This window comes from Sceloporus undulatus, chromosome 3 (genome assembly GCF_019175285.1).
Source record: "Sceloporus undulatus isolate JIND9_A2432 ecotype Alabama chromosome 3, SceUnd_v1.1, whole genome shotgun sequence".
Classification (NCBI taxonomy): domain Eukaryota; kingdom Metazoa; phylum Chordata; class Lepidosauria; order Squamata; family Phrynosomatidae; genus Sceloporus; species Sceloporus undulatus.
In genome coordinates this window covers 139,446,475-139,463,676 of record NC_056524.1, presented here as the reverse complement: position 1 = coordinate 139,463,676, position 17,202 = coordinate 139,446,475, and the positions used below count along the sequence as shown (strand labels likewise).

At 41.6% G+C, this 17,202-nt stretch overlaps 2 protein-coding genes across 3 annotated transcripts in view; one reads left to right on the top strand and one right to left on the bottom strand.

Moving 5' to 3' along the window:
• The window catches only part of CNMD (chondromodulin), a 771,045-nt gene that overhangs the window by 243,227 nt on the left and 510,616 nt on the right, over positions 1 to 17,202 (bottom strand). The window lies entirely within an intron of this gene.
• Positions 6,958 to 17,202, top strand: part of OLFM4 (olfactomedin 4) — a 43,187-nt gene continuing 32,942 nt past the window's right edge. The window contains exons 1-2 of the mRNA XM_042460674.1: positions 6,958 to 7,063; positions 9,519 to 9,581. Coding sequence (XP_042316608.1) covers positions 6,977 to 7,063; positions 9,519 to 9,581 — 150 coding nt within the window. The 5' untranslated portion in view covers positions 6,958 to 6,976. The remainder of the gene's footprint in view (positions 7,064 to 9,518; positions 9,582 to 17,202) is intronic.

Below are 17,202 nucleotides of genomic sequence, written 5' to 3'. Positions count from 1 at the left end.
ATTTTATTTATATCTCCCGCTTCTCCCTTTGGATCATTTTTTTAAAGCCACAAAAAGTATCAAGCAACACAATGAATTGCTTTTAAACACCATAAGAAATAATGAGAATGAATTAATTTCTGAGCACAATTACAATTAGTAATTGGGGTGAATTACTTTTTAGAAGGTAACATTCCAAGCATTTTGGGACCCTCATAGTTGCTCTTCACCTCCAACATCTTTCTTCAAAGCAGGACATTGCATGGGGTACTTTGGAGAGGCCTGCTAGGCCCTATAATAGATCATTCTGGCCAATTCAAACTAAACATATTTTTGCATTCCTTGCCAGGTTTTGGCTAAAATCAAGTAGAGTATCTGTTCTTAATCTATACATTTTTCTTGGAAGCCCCACGTAAGAGTTTAGGACTGTTCCATTTGAACAAGTCAAAAGAGGATGAATGGAAACTGAAGCTTTTGAGGATATATAACTGTCTACCTCATAAAGGCAGTAGCAGAAGGGAAATCCTTGACAGGCAGTGAGGAATGTAGGGGAATCCCCAAAATATGTTAAATAGATTTTTGTGTCTGTCTTCCTTCTTCCTCAATGACATTATCTCAAAATATGTACAAGGTGTCTTTGTTTCCAGTTGTGTAAGAGAGCCAGTGTGGTGCAGTGGTTTGAGTGTTGGACTACAACAATGGAGACCAGCATTCAATTCCCTACTTGGTCAAGAAATGCACTGGGTCACCTTGGGCAAATCATACCCTCTCAGCCTCAGGGGAAAGCAATGGCAAACCTCCTCTGAGCATATCTTGCCAAGAAAACCCCATGACAGGTTCACCTTGGGGTCTCCATAAGTCGGAAACTACTTGAGGCACACAACAGCAATCTTCCTTACTGAGCTTTGATAGATTTCAATTGGTATTGCTTTCTGAATACAAATTAATTCTCCACTAATGAAAGTAATCAGATTTGACAGGATTGTGTGGCAGCTGGTGGCTTCCATGTTAGCAGGACAATGAATCCGTTTTGGGCTTTAGACTGGATTTTAAAGATGTTGTATAAGTTGCTAAACCTTATCTTCCAAACAGGTTCAGCACCTTGGAGAGCTCTTTTTGTATTTGGTCAAAAATTAGGAGTGGACTCATTGCCCTACCATCAGGGAAGCCACGAGCCTTCACTCCCCAGCCTCCCCATACTCTCTTTCTCTCTCCTCTCCCCGGCTCCCAACTTCTTTCCTTTCACACAGATCAAGCTCTCTCTTGCCCTCCCTTTCCTGGTAGTAATTTGGCCTGTCCCAGTTTTGCTTAGTTTACTCCCCTTCACCCTAATATTGTTATTCATCTCTCTTTTCCTACTCTCTTTCTCACTGGTCTTTTCTTCCAACCTGGTGTTTTTTCACCCTTTGAGTTTCCATTGTTAATGACTGGATGCAGATTATGAATTTGCAGTGGAGAGTTATGCACTCGTAACTGTTACATACTGACAGTCTCTACATAGGCCCTAGTTCAGAGGCTATGTAGGGGCCATGAAAGTCCTCAGTTCCTACTTACTGGTCAGCAGTTGCTGCAGTCAACAAGGGTGTTTTTGTTGCATGAAGCAGCAGCAGATGGATGTTCCCACCTCACACACACAATCTCCAGTGCAAGGGGGAATTGCAACAAGAATTTTGCCTGTTGAACCAGTGATCATTTGTAGGAGGAGTGGAACCAAGGAAGATAAGAGAACATAGCAGCAAGCAGGAATTTTTATTCTTGCTTACTCCCTCTCCCTCTCAGAGCTACATATGTATGCACACATAAATACTTGGAGCAAAGAAAAGGTAATGCTCAACAGGCATCTGGGTGACACACCACAGTAGGACTATGTTCTTCTAGCAATTGCAGTGACAAGAACACAGACTTTGCGACTTGGTCCCCTAGCCTCATATTTGAGGCAAACCTTAAGGCTTCCTCATTTGAGGAAACACCCTTCTTCAGGAGACCTTTTCTTCCAAGGCACTCTTACTCACAAAGAGCTTACTTTCTTCCATCTTGTGGCCTAGTGGCTAAATGGGCTAATGTAGACTATATATACTTTTAAGTAAGTAAAATTAACAATAATTAATAATAAAATAATTTACATTATTTATTTTAAAATAACGAATTAGTCAAGTTTTAAACAGAAAATAACTGAAGATACACACACTCAGAGTTCCCCTAATACTAACAACAAATTTCGGATGCCTGTGTTTCGTGATCTTCAAACTAGGGCAGAGAGAGATAAAGTCTTTTATTATTGTACAGTGCCTCTAGAAAGTGGGGTGGAATCATTGGTTTGGTATAACTATTGATTTATCTAAATCGTGTCTTGTACAGAGATGCAAGCTGCATTTCATGAAGTATACAACATTTATACATTGGTGTGTGCATGTCTATATATTTCTTTTTTGAAACTCTACAATATGGTTTTCTCCACCACTGTGAAATTTAGTCATTCCAAATTATTACTTTCATGATTGACAGTGTTGACCAGGACAGCAATGACATCCACAGGGCACTATGTTGCTGTTTTTTTTGGAAAGGCCATAAAAGTAGGAGTTGTAAAAGGACCACAACAAGATCGAAACATTTTTTAATAGCTGTAGCGGGGCCATAAAGATGCTGATCCCAAGTGACAGGATGAGGCCTTCTCTTTGTACAACAAAATGCTGGTGACAAAACATGAATGCTTTGTATGTTCCAGGACATGAAAAACAAGGAGTGATTTAAAGGAAACTCAAAAAGAGTAAAGTTGTCTGTATATTTGTTTTGATTTGTATATTTCAGCATATTACTGATAATAACAAAGTGCTTGTAAGATGGCAAGTAGAGACCTACTCCAAATGGCAGAGCAGAGAATAGTGAATGTTCACTAGATGATTCTGAGAGTTAATCACAGAATCATAGAGTTGGAAGAGACCCAAAGGGCCATCCAGTCCAAACCCATTCTGCCATTCAGGAACTCACAATCAAAGCACCCCCAACAGGTTGCCATCCAGCCTCCGTTAAAAGACTTCAAAGAAGGAGATTCCACCACTCTTCAAGGGAGTGTGTTTCACTGTCCTACAGCTCTTTCTGTCAGGAAGCTCCTCCGAATGTTGAGGTGGAATCTCTTTTCCTGTAGCTTGCATGCATTATTCTGTGTCCTATTCCCTGGAGCAGCAGAAAATAAGCTTGCTCCATTCTCAGTATGACATCTCTTCAAATATTTTAACAGGGCTATCATATCACTTCTTAACTATCTCTTCTCCAGGCTAAACATACCCAGCTGCCTAAGTCACTCCTCATAGGGCATGGTTTCCAGACCTCTCACCATTTTAGCTGCCCTCCTTTGGACATGCTCCAGCTTGTCAACATCCCCTTTGAACTGTGGAGTTGATCTGTATTTCCCTACTAGATACACTGGGACATGTTCTCTAATTTTATCTTCAGAAGTTAAAACTAAATTAAAATGTCCTGATTTTGTGATAGTATGGTTAAAATTCAGAATTTTACTAATGCTCAGGAGCTGAAGATTATAGTGCTGAAAATGAACTAAGAGCAAAGGTTGGTATTCAGGTCATGTCAAATTCTCTGTTTTGGAATGTAAACAATTTGGAAATGGCTCCTAACTTAAGATTCTAACCAAAATAAAAGGAAGTACTGCATAGACAGTTTGGGACAGTGAAACAAAACATATAGATAAAAGATTGATTGATGGGCAACCTACAAGGGATAGAGACATCCAATAAATATACAGGGGCGTAAATGTTTAATTCAATATAACCAATGAAAATGGGATTTGTAGTTTTCTTTGTTCAAAGTACTATAAAAGCTTGGTTCATTTTGGAATTGAGGTTCCAGAATTTGGAATATGAATTTCCTCTGGGAACACTGTTGCAGCTATGCTTCCTTTTCAATCATGACTCCTGTGTCTCTCTAAGGAAAAGAAATCTACAACAATTTCACACCACTGATAAAACTGGCAACGTAAAGGTTGAAGCTAAGATTAAGATGGCTTATTGTGCATTACTATTGTGAAGACAAAGAGGAAGATTTTATGCTCCGAAACATGTCCTCCACCCCACATGAGGGGCATACAATGTACAGGTGGAATTCATCTGCATATTATGCCACATATCAACTATCAATGTCTGACTGTTTGTGGAATGTGTATTACTCTGTCATGAATTTTATGATACAAGAATCAGCATACAAATAGGCAATAAATTGAACCCTAATTGGGAAGAGAATGAGCAACATAGAGCAGCTGCTAACTGCAATGTGGAATCACCAATTCCGCCAAACAAATAATTCCACTTTATAGAGAATATATACAAAAAGAATGGTGATCGGTCTGTCACTCTCTGCATGGCTCCAAGACTATGAAACTTAGGCACCTGAACTTAGTGTGCATACTGTGGTGACAATACTTTTTAAATGGGTTAATAAATGTTAATTAATTAAAACTATAGCTGGCTTTAGCCCATTGGCTCACTAGGTGACACTGAGGCACTAAGCCACAAGGTGGCAAAAACCCAGATCCTTGAATATAACGGGCCTTCTCAAGAATAAGGGGCCTCAAGAAAGGGAAGTTTTAACATTTAATCTAAACCTTGAAGCTGCCTTTGGACTGAGTATGTAGAATCGGTCTATGAAAACCTCTGTTCTTACTCATTCCGCTGGTGGGAAAATGTAGGCCCTATTGCTGTTTAACCCAGCTCTTTGGTGAACCTTTCCTTTTCTGTTTCCAAATATATAAGTATGCATGTGTGTGAGAAAAAGAAATACACACAGACTGGAAAAATGAGATTTTCTTCTCCCAGCAGAAGCTTCCTATTTTCTATTCCTTGGCTATGTGGCAGCTATTTGTATTTTGCCTTCATTGGGAGTGGTGTGTGTGTGTGCCATTGGGGAGAGGAGAAGAGTGGGGAGAGAGAAAGTGAGAAGATGGTAGGGATGGCAGAATGGGGCAATTATAAATGTCCTCTTTTAGAGTACTTTGCTTTTATGCTACAAATCATCTTACATCCACTTAACCAGAAGTGAGCCCCATTGAATTCATGTCAGCGATTTCTTATTGGGTGAACTGTTCAACTTCTGCCTAGCATATTAAATACTCCGCTTGAGAGATCCAGTACTATCTCTAACATTTCCAACAACTCAGTGATGCTTAACAGTAAACGGGCTTTTAAAAAGAACGTAACTGTGTTAATGGCTGTAGAATTCAAAGACATAGCTGTGTTAGTCTGGAAAATCAGTGTGCAAAGGGTCTTGTAGCACCTTTGAGACTGCTACCAGCTTCTTTCAGTTAATCTCAAAGGTGCTACAAGATCCCTTTGCACGCTATGTCAGTGTCTGAAAGCCTTCTACATATAATCAGAGACAACTGGTCTTTAGATCCATTTTTGAAAATGGATAGCAGTTGTTTTCTCTGAGTGCAGAGTGAATATTGAATATAGTTATTGTTCCTCTTAGTAACAAATAGGTCAGATGGTGATCATGATGCCGCTGAACACAGGCAAAGGACTAAACTCAGATAATTCAAGCAGGATCTCTATAAAAATTCCCATTCCTAGGAAAGATATAACTCTGGAAGATCTGTATTTCATGCAGTTACTAACTTACATGAGTCCTATGAGTAGAAAAAATAGCTAAAATGGGGAATGTGGGTATACATAATAGCAGGGTTGTGCATCCCTGTATTACTTACAAAGAATCCAAGGCAATTCAATCTTCAGTTTCAAACTTACAAAGCAACTCTGAAAGGAATTCTAATTAGTAGAAAATCAGTAATATGTGGATGCTATTCCATAACATTATTTCCACAAAGAGCCACCAATTTGCAAAATATTCAGATGTGACTGGCTGGATTTGTCTACTTAGAAAATATCCACTCAGAGGTTGAGAGGGAGAAAGACAACGAGAGAGAGTTGAGTCTTAGTACAAAGAAAAAATGGAGAAGAGAGATGCAAAAGCTGAAAGAGAACCAAGGAGGAAACCATCTAACCGTGAGTCTTCCAAGCAAGGCCATTTAGCTGTTACTACTATAGAAGCCAGTGAGAAAGGCTGAATCTTCAACGCAGAAATAATGCAGTTTGTCACCATTTTGACTGCTGTGGTTCAGTGCTATGGAATTTGGGGGTTTGTATTTTTGTGAGATATTTACCCTTCCCTGTCAGAGAGCTCAGTGCTACAACAAATGACAAATCCCAGGATTCCATAGCATTGAGCCGTGACAGTTAAAGCAGTATCAAACTGCATTATTTCTGCAGTGCAGATTCAGTCAAATAAGGCATGGGAGACAAAGACAAATCTGGTACAGGCTGCTTGGGAACCAAGGTGGATTAAGAGTCAGATGAACACAGAAGATTTGGGTGGGAGTGAGGCAAGAAAATGAGGTGTGGGGGGGGGGGGATTATATGTTTTTCAAAATGAGTGAAGCCAGGTAGTTTTTGCTAGTGGAAAATATATGACGGGGACAAATACACTTCCATTCATAAAAAGTTTATTTTTATTATGGATAGAATTACTGTAATGCTTTAATACTACTGTAATGGCTATACAGTAATGTTTACTAAAAGAATGAATTGGTAAGATGGTAGCTATAATTCTGGGAGTGTAAAAAGAATATCTTATAGGTGTCCAGCTTTTCAATAAACATACATATCACAGCTACGTAGTAAAATGGCAGCTGGTATTCAAAGTTCCCATTAGGCTTTATAATCTTTTACAATCGCTCAGATTAGCTACTGACCATGATTACTGGTTTTGTAAGACGGAATGAACAATGGAGCAAGTGTTCTTGTTCTGCTGCCATTGGGAAATGGCTGACTTTAATGGTTTGTCATCTACCTGGGTGAGTTACTAAAGTCAATAACAATTGTGTAAGTTCCTCTTTCTAAGGACAAAATCCTGGCAGGGAAATCCCCAGTACACATTATAAAAAGGCTTTCCTTTCTGCTCTTCATCACATCATATCTGTGGGGCTGATAAGATGACGCTCATCAAAGCAGCAGCATTGCTGTTTCTTCTGCAAGGTACCATTGCAGTAAATGCCTCTACAACAGCACCAAATAGAGGGGTAAGACTGATTATTGGCGATGTTGCAAGATTATTCATGATTTTATTGTTGTTGTGTGCCTTCAAGTTAGGCAAACCTAACTCAGTGTTTTCTTGGCAGGATTTGTTCAGAAGGGGATTCGCCTTTGCCTTCCTCTGGGGCTGTGAAAGTGTGACTTGCCCAAGGTCACCCAGGGGTTTCCATGACCAAGCAGAGATTCAAACTCTGGTTTCCAGGGTCCTAGTCCAGCACCCAAACCACTTGCTGGCTCTCGCTATTTGTTACCAACTCCACTTATTGTTTCTGCTTTCCTTCTCCCATGAGCAAAACCCAAAGCTAGGCAGGTTTAATGGGATGACAGTTTTCAAAAGAGCTTATTCTAAAGTGAGCGCCTGTAGCATTGCAGTGTTCAGGTCAGAGGGAAGCATTCTTCAAAAGAGGATAAGAAAACAAGGTCAGGCTGTTGTCTTAAATTTAGAAAATATCAAGAGAACATGATTTGCTGGCTCATAGATTGAGGGAACAAATACTTTAGAAGTGGATTTGAGGAAAGAAGGAAGCAGAGACAGGGACTGCTATTAGACCATGTTGTTTATACATAAATATCACGGTGCATAATGCTTTACAAAGTGCCAAAGGGCAGCTTTCTGCCCCTGGGAAGTTACAGTCTCCATAGAAGAGAAAAACAGGCAAGGGATTAAAAGGTGAAGAATATATATATTTTTAATTTCAGTTTACACTGAAATAATAATAAACTGAACAAAAAGGGCCAGATTATGAAGGTACGAATGTTCTCATTGATTATTATGGACTTGTTCCAAAAAAAGAGGAGAGGAGACCACAAAACTCTTCCTGACATGTACACTTTGTGTTGCTGGTGGAGGATCACCACTCGATCAACATAGTCATGTGCACTCAAACAAATAGGTGAAAAGTTCTACAGAGTATCTACAGGTGCGATCTGCAACAAGAAGTTGCAGCATATCCTTCCCACCTATGTCATAGTAGTGCTCCTATTTGAGGTGCTGGTTAGCCACATGTCTCCCTGTGATAATGTATGCTGCCAGGGCACAAGTAGGAATCACACAATCTTCCAGAAGGTGTTGGACCAAAGCTCCCAAAGTTCCTTACCACTGGCTATGCTGTTAGGTCTGTTGGAAGTTGCAGTCTGAAGGGCCATGCAATCCACAGCCTTGTATTAGGGGCTCTAACAAATCAGTTCACTCTTGTCAGCTTCCCACTTTTCTTTTCAGTTTGACATTTAGCATTCTGTGGCTCATGGTGTCCACTGAACACATTTAAACCTCATTAGGCTGGTGTATGCATGTGTGCACACTCCCTTTTGGGGATTTTAAGAAGTTTTATGGAAGCTTGCTTTTTGCAAGCTTTGGCTTGCTCTTTGGTTTGCTATTTTAAGACTGTATAAAAAGCAAGTTCTTAACATTCTAACTTAACAGAATCAACAGTCCTTCAAAAAGTAGTGTGAACAATCAACAAAGTCCAAAATAGACCATTTCAGATGAAGAGGTGAAGCTGTGCAGATTAGAGCAGGCCAGATTCTCAGTGGTTGGGATCATCTGGAGCAGAGGACAGCACTGTGCCTTCCCCAAGGGTGTTCTCAACGGCACTACATTTATTTTCTCTTACATAAGTGAACATAGCTATCCAATTTAATGGGAAAACATAAAGCATATGTAAATTCCTTCCCCCACAGCCTTTACACTGGTATTGAAGTCCCTTCACTGGCTGCCAATTAGTTTCCGGGCAAGGGACAAGGTGTTGGTGATTACCTTTAAAGCCCTACATGGCTTGGGTCCAGAATATTTAAAGGAATGCCTTCTTCCCTACTGTCCGTCCCGCACACTAAGGTCCTCTGGGAAGAATTTATTACAGCCAAAAAGATCTAGGCTGATACCAGTTTCCCAGAGGGCATTTTCTATTGCTGCTCCAAAACTATGGAACGACCTTCTGGAGGAGATCTGTCACATTTCCACTCTGACAGCTTTTAAGAAAACACTCAAGACGGATCTCTTCTGGCAGGCCTTCCCAACTTAGTTACCCCTCCTCAGATATAGAGATATAGATATAGAAACATAGATATATATCTGGATATGAACCTGACATGAACGTGATCACGATTATGAAAAATGCCTCCTCGTCTGCTTATTTTTCTCCAAATTCTAGTTGAATGCTTTTAACGTTTTTACTGTTTTTAATGCTTTTATACTATGACTGTTTAATCCTGTTTTAGCATTGGGAATGGGGTGGGTGGGTATAGGGATTGTTTTCTTCTTGGATTTTATTGTAACTTTGATGTATTTTACTGTTGTATCCCACCCAGATTTTCTGTGATAGGGCAGGCTAGAAATAAATCTTTATATTACTATTATTATTATTATTATTATTATTATTCAATTATAAGTCTTCAGTAAGGTGCTATTTTCTAATATTATTAACTCGTGTATTTTCCTTTTAGTTTTCTGCTTTTCTGCCAGAATACTCAACTACCAGATCACTGAAGCCAAATAGTCACCTGGAGGTAAAATGTTTTTAACCTCTTTATATAAATAGCATAACTGCATCCTTTATAACTCAGTTTATAGTTGAAGTCACACACTACATAGGGATAAAAGTAATGCTGTATTTCTAATTGTTTGTTCCCAGGTTGAAAAGAGAGTATGATGTGACTGGATCTCTTAGATCTGTCACACTAGATCTTTCCGATCCCCTCACACTGGGTCTCTCAGATCCCACCACACGGTGTCTTTCAGATCCCACCGATTGGTACCAAATTATGTGGCCACTGGGTTACACAGGATTCTTCTCCTGTCTTTAAGACAAATAGTTTGAGGCTTGTTTTACCTCAGAACTATCTTTCTAACCCTTGGTCCTCCCACTGACTTAAGTCTCTTTATTATTAAGTGTTTTTTACTACTCTTGGTAGCGTGTTTTGATGTTAAACATAAATCATTTCAGGTCACTCCTTTGTGAACAAAAGTAAAATAACTTTTATTTACAGAAAGAGTTTATGATGGTATCTCTTTTGGTAGCTGGTTCTCAAAGCTTATGGTAACAGAGTGTATATTACTTCACTGGTTACAAACTGACTTTGTTTCAATTCGCTCAAAGACTTCACTTGCTCTTCAACTGTGTTTTAGTTCTTTGCACACACTTTCCACTAAAGTTTATTCAGCAGGAATATAAATCCTATGAATCTCTAGCTTTATTCATAAATTACAATTCAACAGAATGATGTGGATCTTCACTGGCTCTCTATTGCTCAAAGAACTTATCAATTTAAACTGATTTCACAGGACTACTTCTGTCCTTCTGAATCCTGTCATTAACCCATCTGTGACTGCAATAGCATGAAAGGCTTTCAAACTGTAGCACTGATCCTGCCATTAACCCATCCTTAAAGTGGCATTGCAATAATGCAAACTTCCGTTATTGCAAAATGCCGGCTAATGTCGCTTTAATGGTGGGTTAATGAAAGGATCTGCACAATGTCTTTTGTGCGATCCCGGCCAATTGTGCCTTTTGGATGGCTTGATGATAGGATATGCTTTTCGTCTGAAAGTCCTTCTTGCAATTGCATGGGAAAGATGGGACAGGAACAGGACAAGATAACTCCCATATAATAATCTCCTAAGTCATAGTCCTGCCTCAGCAGGCTTGACACACTCCTCTTCTTAACAGCTTCTCCTCCTTTTTATAGCTGGCTCTCAGGTAAGCCTTTTTGCCAGCCTGACGCCAATTGGCTACTCCAAACATTCCAATCTGCCAATGCTTTTCCACAGAGAGCTACCACAGTGTTGTGGTTTGAGCACTGGACTCTGGAGACCAGGGTTTGATTCCCCACTCAGCTATGGAAACCCACAGGGTGACCTTGGGCAAGTTACACAGACTCAGTCATACAGCCCCAGAAAGCCCCATGATAAGTTCACCTTAGGGTTGCTGTTAAGTCAGAAATGACTAAAAGGCAACAACAACAACAACAACAACAACAACAAAACAGGTTTCCTGACTCTAAACTCCTTCATAAAGACCATCAAGATGTTTGTATTATATCAGTGATGGCGAACTTTTTAGGGACGGAGTGCTCAAACTAAAAGGCATTCTGGCACTGGGTGTTATCCGGTGCCAGGGGCGGGACTTCCAGGGGGATGACAGGACTTCCAGGGTGGGCCATCCACCTTCTGGGGGCAGGACCCCCCCGGGCCTTCAGCTGCCTCTCCAGAGGCAGCTGAAAGCCCAGGGGGTGAGGGGGGAGAAGAGAAACAGGTATGCACATGTTTCTCCTCTTCCGCTGCCTTTCTTGGTCCTTCAGCTGCCTCTCCAGAGGCACCTGAAGGCCTGGGATGGCTGGAAAGAGGAGGAACAGGGTTGTGCCTGTTCCTCCTCTTCCCCACCCTCCACATGCCTTGAAAAAAGGCTTTGCATGTCATCTCTGGCACACGTGTCATAGGTTCGCCACCACAGTACTATATTCTGGTTTTGAGATCCCCCCACAAATGTTGTTTGTACAAAAAATGCATTTTCTATTCAGAAAACAAAAGGTTTTTTTTAAATAGGGAAAACACTCATTTCCGTCTACAGGATAATTTGTCTACAGCATTTTGGGACACTCAAATATGATGAGAATAAAGCAATGGGATTTCATTTTCTCCTGGGGATAAAATGACTGTAATTATTTTTCCTGTGAGGACAAAATAGGTAAGGATCTTTGTCCCTACAATTACAGTAGTCTGAATCCACAGGAATAGTAGACCATTGATCTGAGTGATCTCATGAGGAGTCAGGATGGCATTTGAACATTGGACTATTACTCTGGAGACTCTGCTTGGCCATAGAAATCCACCAGATGACCTTGGACAAGTCATACACTCTCAGCCTCAGAAAACCTTGTGATAGGTTTGCCGTTGTTGTTGTTGTTGTTGTTGTTGTTGTTGTTGTTATCTACCCTCAAGTCAATCTCGACGCATGGTGACCTTGTAGATGAGACACCTCCAATGCTCCTTATGCTCCACTGTTCTGCACAGGTCCTGCAAATTCATACGCATGACTTCCTTAATAGAGTTCATCTATCTTGCATATGGCCTTTCTTTCTGCTTCTTTCTACCTTTCCTAGCATTATTGTTTTTTTCCAGTGAGTCGTGCCTCCTCATGATGTGGCCAAAGTATGACAGCCTCAGTCTAGTCATCTTGGCTTCCAGTGAGATTTCTGTTTGATCTGCTTTAGGATCCATTTGTTTGACTTCTTGGCTGTCCATGGTAACCTCAGCACTCTTGTCCAACACCAGTTTGCCTTAGCTTCACCCTAAGTTGGAAATGACTTGAAGGCACATAGCAACAGCAAGATAAGATAAGATCTCAGGGCTGTGTACCAATGAAATCAATATAAAATCATCCAAAAATTTAAAACAATGAAAATATTTTAAATAAATTAAGTACACATTAACAAGTTAACAAGTTAAAACAGGTTAAAAAGATAGATGTGCTTACTGACTTGAGTGATTCAGTGGAAAGCACTTTGAATCTGAAGAGTATCTAATGCAACTATAATTCACCAAATGACATTAACAGTATGTTGGCAGTGGTGTGTCATTTAGGAATATCAGATTGGAAGAATGCTCTAGGAGTTAATCTTCAAAAAAGCAAACCAGTAAATCCTGTACATTTCTGGCAGTTAGGAAACTTTGAGTTGCCTTTTGGTTGAAGGCCTTTCAAGTCCAGCCTTCTGATTCCATCTAGTCAGATAACTCAAGATGTTATTCCAAAAAATGTTATAGCAACAGGTGGTACTTTGATAAGCCATGAACATCTGAAGGCATCATTTACATTCCCCACAGTGCTCTAGAGCATTTGTTCTCAAACTTGGTCCTCTGGGTGTACTGAACCTCTGCTGCCAGCATCCTTTATCATTTGCTACACTGGAACTTCTGGGAACTGAACTCAAAAACACCCAGAAGACCAAAGTTTGAGAAGTACTGGTCTAGAGCAACTTGGCACCAGGGCTATTATGTGAAACTTAAATAGTAGGTCCCAGACATCTGCCACTCATTTAGAGTCCTGCTGTTGCTGCCATTGCCATAGCCAGTTCCTCTGACACCAAGGATGATTAGGTTAGGAGTGAACCCACAAGGGCATAGTAACATCTGGCAGGTTCTAAGTCTGTCATGTGGTGAATCCACTCTGAACTTTAAAGGAGTTTTCCACAGCTGTCCCTCAAGTGCACATTAGAACTCAAAGCAGATTCACTGCCCCATGGACATGGAAGCCACTGTTACCACAAAAGGGCTCTTTGCCACCAAGTCCATTAAACACTGAATTGTTCTTGTTCATTTGGAGGACAGTCCTCCCATGAGTTCTGTGGTGAGCTGCTGAATCTGTAGCAGCCACCTTCTCACCAGAAGAAAACTGCTTCTGTAGTGACTATTCATGGCTTAGCCAATGTGCTTAATAAATAGCTTGCTTGTATTTGGAGACAAGTGGGGATTGGGCAGGGTCTTTGGTGAATCTGTTCCTGTTGGCATATACCTAAGCAGTCTGCTTGGTGCAAAGACCTGCGGAGGCTTCGATTTAAAAAAGAAGCAAGGCACTGATGTCACTTCAAAGTCTTCTTCTGACTCATTCTGAATGCAGCTGCATGCTTTGCAAAGGAATTGCTGGTTGTTTACATGCTGTCTTACTTGCTTTGCTGTTGCCACTGCTGTATGCTTTTTAAAAAACAACAAATAAGCACAGGATGTTTAGAAGCTTGAGAATCTTTTCTTTTTAAAATTCTGATATTTTAATGCATTTTAGCTAGGAATAAACTTCAAATATGACTAACAGAAAATTGTTTATCAGGGCGAGAAATCTTTCATTCTTATACACTCATCTAGTGTAGTCAATCAATAGTCAGTCATGCTCCAGTGTGACTAAAAAATAGAATCTAAGAAAGGGGTATGCAGGTAGGAACTGTCCTTATCTTAATAGCACCAATCACCTGGAGGTTAAACCCCCAGAAAGCAGTCTGAGTTGCGTCCTTTTACTTTCCCCCAAATATTTATCATTGATCATTACAGGGAAACTGTGATGTGGACAAGACACTTGAACTGGTCCACCCAGCAGTGTATAGTCTTGGCCCTTGTCAATCTTGGCTTTTAAGATCTAGCAGACGTGGATTGATTGGGTGGATCAGAGAGTGGCAAATGCCTCATTATGGGACAGAACACTGTTGCAAAAGGGTGGAATTGGGCCAATCTGGTGTTGATCAGCCTGGCACCATGGCAACCATATGCTACAGCCCCAATCTGCCCTGGAGCCAGCCCAAATAAAAGCAGAAAAGACCCACTGCTATTTGGACTGTTCAAATGCTACCTTAGGCAGCCCAGCTGCAACCTGAGGGCAGCTCTAAGCCATTCTGGTGGTGTGCGGTGTGTAAATGCCGCGCCCCCAGAGCGTTTTGAAACCACCCACATCTGGTTGGCCAGGGTGGCTTCCAGACATCTTGGTAGCATGCGGCATCTAAAAGCCATGCCTCCAAGCTGCGCAGAAGCTGGCTTTACCAGTCAGTCTGTTCTGGCCCTTAGTCAGGAGGAGATGACTGCTGCCTTGAAGGAACCTGCCATATGCCCTCTTCTGAAGAGGACCTCCTTGAACCTGGATGTACATGAGAACTACCACTCTGTCACTAATATCCCATACTTGGGCAAGGTGCTTGAGTGTGTGGTTGCTCTGCAGTTTCAGATATCTTTAGAGGAAACAGATTTTCTGGACCTATTTGATACAGTACTGGGATAGCTTTGGTTGCTCTGACTGACAACCTGTTCTTGAGGAAAGACAGGAAGAGTGCTACCCTGTTGATCTTCCTTGATCTCTCAGCAGCTTTTCAATATCATTGATCAAGAATGGTACTAGGTTTACTGGACTAGCTCTGCTGGATGGGAGCAGAAAGCACTGTGCTACAGTGATTCTTCTACAGTCTGCAAGGTTGATCCCAGAGAGTGGAGTAGGGGACACCTACTCAGCCCTACTGCTGATGTGCTGTGTAGGGTGTCAGAGATTTAATCTTGTCTCTCATGCTGTTCAACCTCTATATGATGCCAATGGAGAAGGTCATTAGGAGTTGTGGGGTTAGTGGCTTTCTTTGTGCTGATGACACTCACCTCAACTTTTCCTTGCCATCTGAGTTATCTGTGTCTGTGAAGGTACTTGAGCAGTGCCTGGATGCTGTAATGGGCTGAGTGAGGGTGAATAAACTGAAGCTGAATTCTGATAAGACAGAGGCTCTGTGGATTGGTGGTTCTTGCACTTAGACTACTGCTATGTGATTTATGTACAGCTGAAGATGACTTTGAAACTGCAGCTAGTGTAAAATGCCAGAGCTAGACTGCTCACTGGATTTTCATTCAGAGACTATATATTCCCAATTCTAAATGAATTGCACTGGTTGCTATTATGCTTGCAGTCTGAATTCCAGGTCCTGGTGGTAATATTTAAAGCTTGGGACCTTGATACTTGAGGGAGTGCACCCTCCCTCTCCCCCCTCTATATATACCTTCCTCAGACTTGAGATCTACTATAGGGGGATCCTCTGTCTCCGATCAGTAGGAAATACATGGTGGGAAGACATATGAGAGTGCCTTCCCTGCTGTGGCATGTCTGTTGTGGAATTCCTAGCCCCTGTAAACCTGAGAGATGTACATATGTTATGGTTGCACTACTTAAAATTGTTTTAACCAGTTTTAGTTATCTGGTTTTAAATGATAAACTATTTAATATAGTTTTTAGTGGGTTTTTCAGGCTATGTGGCCATGTTTGGCCTATGTGGCCATGGGACCACCAAACACAGTGTTCAAACATGAATCAAGGAACATGAGATACATACAATGCAGACTGGGTCAGCCAGAAAAATCAGCAGTAGCAGAACATGTTATAAACTATTCTGGACATAAAATGCTGTTTGAAAACACTGAAATTCTGGACCATGCCAACAACTATCAGGTCAGAATGCACAGGGAAGCCATTGAGATCCACAAACACCAAGACAATTACAACAAGAAAGAAAAAACCCTTAAAGTGAGCAAAGTTTGGCTACCAGTCCTGAAAAACACTAAACTCAAGACCCAAACAAAATACAAATGGGGAAAAAAAAAACAACCACCCAGGGTCAGGGGTTTTTCCAGCAGACAATGGCGGGATACAAACCACCGCTTTGCGGCGTTCCCCCGCCGGCGCCATTTGCTCCGCGAGGGAGCCGCAGCATCCAAACCGCGCGGCTCCCGCGCGGAGCAAAAAAGAAGCTCCATTTCGGAGCTTCTTTCTGCGGCGCACGGATGACGTAGCGAAGCGCCAAGGGCGCATTCGCTACGTCATTAGCGCCGCGACACGTCTGGACGCTATGCGTCCAGTACGTAAAGATGGCGCCGGCCATGTAGAAGGGCCGGCGCCATCTTGTACGTATTGTATACGTACTAGGGTTAGGAGGGTGCGGAAGCACCGCCCCTTCCTAACCCTAGTACGTATACAATACGTACTATATGGCGGTGTGTATCCCGCCATTGATCACTAATTAAGAAGTCACAAATCCTCTTTGCATATCCTCCCACCCTGAGGCCTTGCCATTCAACAACAGAACAATACATAGATTAACATGAAAATCACTTCTCCCTAGAAACTTATCGCACCCCCCCCCCCCATTATGGGCATGGGAAGGGGACGCTTGAGGCTGTGCTACTTTGAGCAAAACATATTTTACCACACCCCAAAGTGTCCTCAAAATGGCTCTATTCCACCGCCCAGCACCAAACCGTTCCTTTTTGGGGCTGAGGCACATCCTTTGCTTCGGTTGGAAGATTTCCGTTCAAGCCAAAGGACGTGCTTCAGCCCTGAATGGGAACGGCTTGGTGCCAGGCACCAGAATGGGGCCATTTTGAGGACACTTTGGGGTGCGGTAAAATGTGTTTTTTCTCAGACTCGTGGCCCCGAGCATCTCCTTCCTGTAACCAAAATGGGTGCAATAAGGTCTCTACACAGCGCCCACAGTATATATATACCCCATTCTTTTCCATGCCAGCATTCTCTGAAGATGCCAGCCACAGATGCTGGTGAAACATCAGGAACAAACTCTTCTAGAACATAGCCCAAAACCCCACAAAAAACTATGGATGCTA